At 30.7% G+C, this 10768-nt stretch overlaps 1 protein-coding gene across 1 annotated transcript; it reads left to right on the top strand.

Moving 5' to 3' along the window:
• Positions 1-40: 40 nt before the first annotated feature.
• On the top strand, positions 41-10512 carry LOC134275937 (hepatocyte growth factor receptor-like; the record flags this gene model as incomplete). The annotated part of the gene is made up of 13 exons (XM_062758216.1): positions 41-201; positions 1893-2096; positions 2407-2503; positions 2891-3145; positions 4335-4502; positions 5364-5658; positions 5794-5940; positions 6166-6249; positions 6649-6827; positions 7694-7803; positions 8027-8186; positions 9445-9581; positions 9916-10512. Coding segments are annotated over 13 exons (2238 nt in total), but the record flags the coding sequence as incomplete, so codon positions are not given.
• Between the last annotated feature and the right edge of the window lie 256 nt (positions 10513-10768).

Genomic DNA, 10768 nt, shown 5'->3' with positions numbered 1-10768 from the left:
TTACAATATTCCCACATTATTATTAATTAGAACATTCTGATGCGTTTTAAAACCTCTATTGCAGATACCATATCTGAACAGCAGCTTTCCTGGAGGCGGGCCGCGTCGTGGAAATACACTGTTAACATTCTATGGTGACAATTTAGACATTGGATTGAAAACTATGATCGTGGTTTCTAATTTAAAGTGCCAGATCGTAAGGTGAATGTTTCAATGTCTAACGAGTAATAAGTGAAAATTTTCATGCATCCATTACATGTTATTCACATGTAATGTAATTTGTAGCGTTTCTCAAACCCTCGAAATAGGAATGAATATTGCCGACTCGCGGATAAGCGTAAAACAACAATAATTCTGTCCATACTTTCTTCTTTCTGTGTTACATGGTAGTTACACTAAGAAGAAATAACTTTCGTAAATATGGTAAGATGCTTGTTACAACGCACTTTGAAAAATTAAGCACTTTGAATTTTTTTTCAAAATGCGTTACATTTGGGACAAAGTCACCACACTTTGAAAAAATAATTTTTATTTTTAAAGTGCGTTTATATCGACCATTTTAACGCACTTTGAAAAAATGTGTACGACTTAAAGGACATATTTTAGCAAATTTTAGATATGATAAAACATTATTTGAACCCTGTTGAATAACTTTTATTAATGACGTCACTTTAGGATCTGAGAAATAGACATTTTATGTATGACCCTTAGGGGTACGGGAAATGCCACAAAATAAAGACTCAGCTTGTAACCTGATTTAAAATAATTTTCCAAAACAATATAACTGTCTTTTTTCGTAATTTGATAAGTTTTTAGAACCTTTGCAAGATGGTGACATTTTTTACAGTCATTAAAATAGATTAATCTTAAGTTGCATGAAAAATATATTTAACATGCATTTTATTTTTTGATTTGTATAATTAGCATATGTAATTACTTTGGCCAATGGTTAGTCAATTTGCTAATTGTTGTTTAGATCAGCGATGTTGCTCCTGAACCTCTCTATTACAGAACAAAAGCTTGTTGTGCTATATGTATATGTACATATTTTACCAGCATTATTTCAAAGGAAATCTTAAATCTTAATTTTTTTCTTTATTTTATACTTTAACTCAAATTTATGAAGAGAATAATAAATATATATATTTGCTTAGGAAAGATAAAGAAATTGCTTGAGGGTCCTTCTATCTTCGTTTCCTCTTTCTCGATGAGAATAAATCAATTTATCTCGTTTTTGAAAGAAATGTAAGGAAAAAAATGTCTATTACTTAAATCTAAGTCTGGAAATTTTATTTGAAATACTAGTATATTTTTTTTCAAAGTGCATTAAGTGCCTCCATAGTAAAAATATTGATGTATACTTTTAACGCACTTTGAAAAACTTTTAAAAAGTGCGTTAATGTTGTCCAAAATTTCACGCACTTTGAAAAAATTTTTCAGAGTGCGTTGATTTTGTCCCAATTTCATCGCACTTTGAAGTTTTTTTTCAAAGTGCGTAATTTTTTCAAAATTCGTTGCCACAGATGCTGATGGTGCATTACTGTTGCCTTATATCCTGTTTTATTTTGTATATTTTTTTTTATGAGAGAATACTACATACATCTATCATTTCATTGAAAACAAAAACAGTTTTTATATTTACTTAAATATGTTTAAAAAAGTGTAAAGGAGCCTTGAACCAAACTTAATTTTAGCTGCTAACAGAGAATTTTTAAACCTTACACAAAATGCTTATTTTTCATTTTTTAAAACAATTGCTAATTATTCAATGCAAAAGACTATTCACAGATATTTCAGATGAACGAATTATATACACTATGTAATCTAGTACGTTAGCTATATTGTTAATTGAATTGCTATAAATGTATTATAATTATTTTTATAAACTACAGTAAAACCAAAACGCAAGTGCAATGTCGAACAAGTGAATGTATAGAAATTCGGAATAGCCAGATCGAACAGCGAATGACTTGTAAAGAATGCTACCCAGTAAGATTTGAAATTGACAGCACCATATTAACAGATGAAAAAGACACATTCTGCTACAAAGAAAATCCGGAAATTACAGGCATATCAAGGAATAAAACAATCACAAGGTATGGATGTATAATTGTTGACCAAAACAGGTATACATTCACTTTTCTGTTTTTCTCCTTATTTCAATAAAAAAAATTGAAAGCTGAAGCTTGTCATTTTAAACTTTACTGAATAAGAACATTTTAAAAACAACTGACGAGCGCCGCTAAATCTTGCGGATATACAAATGGATAGAAAATTAGAAAAATATATCATACCTTGAAATATCCAGACTCATCACTTAAGAATTACTTTGCTTTTTTGTTGAAATGAAAATGTTTTACATTTTGTCTTTAATACCTTGTTGTTGTTTATTATTATTATTTATAGTGGTGGTCTCCCGTTAATCATTTATGGCGTGAATCTCACACATGCTAATTCATACAAATTTTACATGAATTTTACAAATGGGAAAATGATACAAAGAGTAAGTATGACTTTAATTTAATCCTTACTACATCCTTCAAAATTAAATCTAAATTTTATTACGTTTTTCAACATCATAAATTTATAATATGGTATAATTGCGTTTTATGACAAATAAATGCATGCATATAGGTTATTACTTTGCATCAAATTTAAGCAATATACAGTGAAAACTGTCTAATCCGATACATATGCAATCCGACACTCTGTGGACGCCGGTGTTAAATTTCTTTCCAACTCTTTCCCATATTTTTTACATTGTGCAATCCAACATCCTGTCTATTCGAACTCAAAATTTGTCTCCCAGTGCATGTCGTATTAGACAAGTTTCACTGTAGATATACAACATAGACATTGATGATTAAAATTATTTTGTTTTCTTTTGCAGGAATGTCATATGTATCGTCGTTACATCCTATGTGAAACTCCAGATCTGTCCTCAATCTCTACAGCAATAACAACAATAGGTTTAAGAGCAAAAATATGTGTTACACTAGAAGACGACGACCTTTTCTGGCGTATTTGGATCAGTAGAAACCCTTACTTAAGCTATATGACTGTTTATCCAGATCCTGTGTTTGAAAATTTGAATAGTACAGAAAAACGAGAGATTCTCATAGGCGAGAAACTTTTAAAGTTGAATGTGAGTAGTATCTTTTAGGAACTTTTTTTAATCAATCTTGATTGCAAAGACATGTGTGAAAATCAATAGAATTTAAGATTTTAGCATCGACTAGTGTCGAAAGAGTTTAAGTGTTTTAATTCCGTAAAATTGACTTTACATACATTAGTCTAATTAGGCATCATTCTTTCGCTCTTGGAATATATATATTTCCATCATGAAAAAAGAAAACTTGCCTTATATAAAGCATCTAAAGCAGAAAATTCAATGAAAAAGGTAAATAATTATGTATAATTTATCGAGCTGATGAATCGAGGACACCTATTCCAATTCAAACAAGAAAACATTAATGTAACCATCAATTGTCGCCCGGGAAATATAGAAAGTAGACAATGGAAATAAGTCTTGATCATCAAACTGCTTTGATATGTGTGAAAAGGCATGCGTCTAATTGATGGAGACGATGGAGAATATTTTGAAAACTCATAGTCGGATAAAAATCAAACAAAAACGATACCATTTTAATCTTGATCAATTAAATGTTGGCTGAATAAAATATAATTTGAAGTTAGACACATGCATCACCGATATTCAAAAATATATTTTAATATTAAATTTTCGAATATAAAACACGATCTGCGCAGAGTACGTTTTTATGCGAGAAGAAAAATTTGATGTTCTAAAGAAAGGGACCTCTCATTTTTTCCATAGTAAATGATAAGCAACTTTATATATTAAATATAAAAAAATTAAAAATATTTTTACAGATTCACTTTATGGAAGTAAATATATTATGTATCTCCAAATTTATAAAGGAAAGAACATTCTGATTAACAATCTTTTCATTGTTTAGAACACCTTAATTCTGAATAACTACTCCCGCCCCAATCCCCATACAAAAACACTTAAACTTATATGTATAGAGAGGTCCTCCGGGCTGCAATAAGCAAATTTTATAAACATCGTGAAACGGTGAAGATAACGAACAGAGCTCGAACTCAAGAATTCTGTTAACATACAAATCTGGGAATAAGGTATAAAATACCGACTCCTGGTAATCTGGTAATTTGAGAGGTCGGATCAGGTGCCTAGGAGGAGTAAGGATCTCTATACATTATAAATTGAAAAGATGGCATTTTCAGATATGTGTATTTTTTAGCTTCTAAGAATATGGATTTTTAAAAAAATTAATTATATTTTCTATTGACAGGGTAAGAATTTAAATATGGCACTTAAACCTGAAGACTATAAAATTGAGGTGCAGAATGTTTTATGTCCAGTGAAGGAACTAACATCAACGTATTTGAAATGTGATTTAACAGAGGCAATTGAAAAGCATGACTTACTAGAAGACAAATTATTACTTACCACAATAATGGTAAGTTTTGAACCTTCCTTTCGAAGGTCAATAATTAACATACTATATTTTATTTTATGTAATGACTATTTATACAAAAAGAGAAACAACATCAGTGCGAATTTACACAGGGTCAATTTTAAAAATTATTTGTTTTCAAAGAAAATGTCAATAAATATCCTTCGATAAAACTGAAACTTCATTTATTTAATTCGCTTTAAGTTGGATTATATTAATTTATCCAGTCAATTGCAAGCAAGTCGATATACTTGAAGCCGTCAGCTTAAACGAGGAAAAAATCGCACATTTACTCAAGTTTTAAAGTCTTTCCGAACCTTAAAAGCACAAATCATTGATCCAAACTTCAAGAAAACTATCTATTTCTTTTGGTATTTACATTTAAACATATAATCTCTTCGATGCAAAGAATTACAGTTTTTATCGTTCACAAGAAGATCCGAACAGAGAACAGACGACGTTTTGGAAAATCCAATGCACGTTAGAAGTCGAAATGTGATTGGTCAGACCTAGTTTTAAAAAACTGTAGACATTTTATAGACGACGATTCTTAAATGACTCTGATTATCTTTAAAAAATAGTTATTGCAAAGTGATTCCAGTCGTTACTCCACTAACTACAAGGCTTTTTTTTTAAAGAAGGGGAATGTGTCTGAGATTCACTGCGTGTATATTCGGACTTGGTTACCTTTTCTTTTTTGTATATACAATGATTACATAAAACCAAATATAGTATATTACTGGCACCCGTGACTGTAACATACTTTTCATGTTTGAGTTTTGTCATTCATAGATCAAAGATAATAATAAGTCAAATTAGTCATTTTAGTTGTAATGAAATATGCTCCAGTTATCCTTTTTACAGATCAAATTTGGTAACGTAACAGTTATCCTAGGGGATGCTAAATTTCATCACCAACTTCAAACTGTTACTGGCCTCCATCACTTTTTTATGGCGGGTGTGATTGGAATCTTTGTCCTTCTTGTATTAATTGTTGGAGTTTGCATGAAAACTAATCATGTGGGTCCTTTTCAAAGAAAGCGGGTATCATATGATGCCTCTGTGAATTACCGTTCTGAAAATGCAAATCAACCTATTTCGGAGGCGTTTTTACAGCCAGAAACGGACCCCGATAGTGCAACAACTGCCAGACCTAATGGTAATTATGCACATAACTTGCATTTGCATACTTGGTTGAATTAGTTTTTAATAATAATTTGAGAAATCATTTGCCAAAAATTATCTTTACATGTGAAAAAAGCTTACAAATTGCATGAATTTGTTCCCCTTTTAGATTATGTAGATGGAAAGCATATAACTGAACTTGGGGCTGTAGGTGGATATGACACGGACCTGATAGAAGACATGGTCGCTGTCATGAAGAGACAGAATCTTTTAATTGATGGGGATTGTCTGAGACTTGGAACACATTTAGGAAGAGGCTTGTTATTTTTTATACTTTATGAATTTTTCAAACAAAATTTAAGGAAGTTATAAGTAACTTTGTTGATTTACACTGGGTGATGTTTTACCTCAATAAATTCAACTCGTTAAATTTTGCAGAGACGATATATTTAATAATTTTGCATTGAAAATAAGGTGCATGTGGGTTTTTTTTCTTTGTATTTTATATTAATTATGTTTTATTCTTTTATTCATTTCTTAGGAAATTTCGGTTGTGTGTACAAAGGATTTTTGAAAAGACCTAACGACAAGTTTGAAATGGTCGTGGCAGTGAAGACCATAATTCGTACGTCCCTACTACTTTGTTCTTTGCTAAATAATATCATTGAAGTCTTAGCAGTCTTAGACATCGCCATAACTAAAAGTATTTATCTGTAATCCTCCTCCCCACACGGACTATATTTAAACTTTTAAGTTAAAAACGCCCTATCAATCCGATGTATGGTATTTGTGTACTTTTTTGCATCCTGCATGAAGTAATACACCCAGAATAAAAAAGCGAGATATGAAGTCTTAGAATGATATATTAAAAGTAAATATTCTTCATAACACGTTAAATATTTTAATTAGACATACATGAACTAGCAACTGTAATATATTTGGGATATAATAAACAGAAAATGCTTTGTTTCCCTTGCCCATAATTCTTCCTGTATAGAAAAGTTTTTTTTATCATTTTTTCCAGGCTCTGGGGCTATTGATGTGAACGCTTTCTTGAACGAAGCTCTGAATATGAAGGACTTTGATCATCCCAATGTGTTGACTTTGATTGGAATCACAATGGACAAAGGAGAATTCCCTATGGTTATACTACCTTTCATGCATAATGGAGCTCTTTTAACATATATCAGGGATGAAGAGAATGTATGTTTTTTTCCCATTTATTTAGTTTGATGTATTTTTTTTAAAACTTCTTTATTGAGTTTTTTTTAAAGAAAAAGTTCTTACTCCCTATTACTCAGATTTTATCACATTCCCGAAAAAAATAATCTCAAGTTATTACCCCTTTTCACATGATCATTTAGTACTTTGAAAGTTTGATCAACAAAAAAGCCAAATCTATATCGTCTATTTCCTTCATTATTAGTAAATAAATACCGGTATTCATAAGCAACTGCAAGAGTCTTTATTGGTAAATAACGGATTGAAAGATTGATTAAAACTCTACATCACTTGAGGAAAAATGACATCCATTTAGGGATTGACATTGATTAAGAAAACAGTATCTCGAAAAGTTTATAAGCTGCTTAAAACGTTCCTTTTGTCTCAAGAAGTTTTGCAAAAACTAATAAATGATTATGTTTACGTCATCATCCTTGTTTCTGTTTTTTTTTTTTTTAATTTGTCCTATCTTTTTGTTTAATTTAAAAAGAAGGAAAGCTAACCTCCCAAACCAAACACTTCAACCTGCTATAGGACATACATTGTATTTGTTAATGACAAGCAAATGATGTAAGATAGATAACTCTATATTGAATAAATAACTTTACACGGTTTTTTTTTTCATTTTACCTATAATCTCCCTCAATGAAATAAAATGTAATACATCTTCTCTTTAGATTTACTTTATCAGCTTTAATTTTCAAATTTTTCCTATCTAAACTAACATTTTTAAACCCCTCCTCGAAAGAGTAATTATTTTCAGTTAGAATGTTGATTTCGCCTGATATAATGTAACACATACACGAGTTCCCAACATTTATACATATATCACTGATGATCCATTCTAGATGCCAACGGTGAAGATGCTGGTTATGTATGGTCTGGACATTGCTCAAGGAATGGAGTATCTTGCAAACAGGAAATTTGTTCACAGAGATTTGGCGGCAAGAAATTGCATGTATGTTGCATACAAGTATATAATTTTAATTCACTGATATATATGTTTATACGAATGACTATTAATTTTAAAAGATTTTAAAAAAGAGATATAGCAACTGTTGTTTATTTTGAAAATTTATTAAAGCTTTATTAAAATGTTAAATGGGTTTTTATGCCAGCTACCAGCAACATAAACTTTCTTTATAAATCTATCCTAAAGAAAAGCAATGTTTTATTTGAAGGATTGACAAGGATTTTACAGTTAAAGTTGCAGATTTCGGTCTATCACGGGATATATATTCAAAAGAGTACTACAGCTGCGAAAACAGACAAAAATTACCAGTCAAGTGGATGGCTCCAGAAAGTTTGGAACAAGGACGGTACTCCTCCAAATCTGACGTGGTAAGTTCATACTATGTATAGATAGGTAGGTGTGCTACATGTAACTGTATCAAAGTGTACTGAATAAATTGTTGAGTTCCGATGAAATGGTACATCAATGAATACAAAAAAGAAAGAAAGACAGAAATAATTGGATAAATACATTTCTTGATTAATAAATTCAATGTATCTAGATCTTGAAAATGACTTAGTGTTTTTTTTTTTGCGGTGGGGGGGGGGGGGGGGGTTATTAAGCGGATAGATAGAAAGCAAAAGATGTACCATTCTTTATATCCTACATAAGATTTTGGAGAAAAATCCTTCAAGCTCGCCTTATAAACATCTTGGAGAGGGACAATTCACTTCAGTTTAATGTTTGACAGTCATGAGAGCATTAAATTCTAAATATTCGACAAAATTAGTGTGTTGTCAAGTTTTCGCTTAAATGGAGGCAGGATTTCAACGTGAAGATTAACATGCCCATTTCAAACAAAATTTATTACTTGAAATTAAAATTTCTGTACATTTCTTTCATACTTAAGGACAGATGATACAAACAGATTTTTTCTTTGAAAAACATTTAATATCATGTCACAAGTTTTGAAAAGTTTATGGTTCTTAGAATTTTTGCTCCTAAGAACTGGAAAATGAAAAAGACTTGGAAAATATGAGAAATATTTCAATAAAATAACAAATATAGACAAATCACATTCGGTAAAGGTTTTCAGGTGGAAACAAATTTCAGAATATGTTACCATTGTGCTAAAAGTGTAATATAAACTTAGGAAATATTTACCAGGCCAGGTGAATTTTACTAGGAAAAGCTAAATGGTAAAAATCAGCCTATGTGATATTGCAAATTTTTTGTCATTTTGCTTTTCCTCACAAAATTCACCTGGCCTGCTATATTTTTCTAAAGTTTATAGTACACTTTTAGCACCAAGGTAACATATTCTGAAATTTGTTTTCACCTGTAAACCTTTACTGAATGTGATTTGCCTAGATTTGTTTTTTTTTATTGAAATTTTACTAATATTTCCTTAGTCTTTTTCATTTTTCAGTTCTTAGGAGAAAAAATTCTAAGAACCATCCACTTTTATAAACTATTGTCATGATATTAAATCTATTTCAAAGAAAAAAATTGTTTGTATCATCTGTCCTTAACGCCGTATGAAAATAAAGTGTTTATTAACATGATTAAATCAAGGGAAAGATAGAGGACAAAATAAGCAAAAGTATTTAAGCTAGGAATTAGCCCTGGCCTTTCTTTTTATTGTAGTGGTCCTTTGGTGTTGTATTGTGGGAACTTATGACAAGAGGATCCCAGCCTTATCCTGAGGTGGACAACTGGGATATGTCCATCTACCTCAAGAGTGGACGTCGCCTGCTGAGACCGGAATATTGTCCTATGATGCTGTAAGGATAAGTTATTCATGTAAAATGTTAAAATTGTCGGGGTTAATATTCTTTTTGATTTCCAAGAGATCGGCAAATATATGTCCTCCACGAAATTAAAGTTTTTAAAAGAGGATCATGTTTGTCCATCGCCATGAAATCAAATCGTTGTGTTTTATTTTTTGTCCACATATCAAGAACATTTACCCCTTAATAATAATTCAGCGATTTTGTAGTAATTGAATAAAAAACCATACCCTTGTGATTCCGCAAGATGATTATTTCATAAATTATTCAAAATGTTTTAGAGTTTTTCAGCTGCATGATAACAAATGATATTTTTCTTTAAATTAAGATACCGGGTCATGTTGAAGTGTTGGTTAGAAAATCCCGCTAACAGACCATCTTTTCAGGATCTTGCAGACGATATCATGCGTCTGATAGAGGCCAAAGACAAATCGTACTCACTCGTTGATACAAAGGTCGATTTAGAAAGATGTAATAATTATCATTATATGGATCATCAGAGTCTAGCGCGCCAACGAAGTCTTAGTGCAAAAAGATCAGTGTCTTCAGACGATGCGCCACTTCTGTAGTTCTTAGATGAAATATAAAATTCAAAGAGGGAGATTTTATTGGTGACTTGAATGACCACCAAGATTCTTGAGCAAGAAAGTGTTTCTTCGTGAAAACAAATGATTAAATTCCAGGGATAGTTTTTCCCTAGTTAGAATGTTACTAAACAGATTTCTGAACAAAGTGTTGGATGCCTTCTGTCTCAATGAACTGTTTTGTGAGTAATGCAGTTTGGAATATTTATTCTGTGTAGATTTCGAAGAAGAAAATATTTTGAAAATCTTTTCAAAGATGCATGTTTCCCATGTTCTGAATTGTTTGTAAATATTGTACATAAGTGAAACTTCATGAAAATAAAAATTATTAAAAGCTTGAACTCCCTGCTACAAAATAATTTACTTTCATTAGAGACTATCAGTGGATCGAAACTAAACATTGTAACAATTTTCATTCGAATTTTACTGTGAATAAATAAACAAAATAAATTAGTAGAGACGATGTCTGTCAAAAAATCAAAATTATAAAGTTATTGAAAATTTTATCATTTAAGTACATATTTTTTTCTGTTCTTTTCATTGTTGTTAATACTCCAAGTCAGCAAAATTTTATCAATTTTTCCTGTGTAAAAATCA

This window comes from Saccostrea cucullata, unplaced genomic scaffold (assembly GCF_032062105.1).
Source record: "Saccostrea cucullata isolate Sc308-1 unplaced genomic scaffold, CSIRO_AGI_Scuc_v1 ctg7856, whole genome shotgun sequence".
Lineage (NCBI taxonomy): Eukaryota > Metazoa > Mollusca > Bivalvia > Ostreida > Ostreidae > Saccostrea > Saccostrea cuccullata.
Note: the sequence above shows the minus strand (reverse complement) of the source record. Positions and strands in the feature narration are given on the sequence as shown.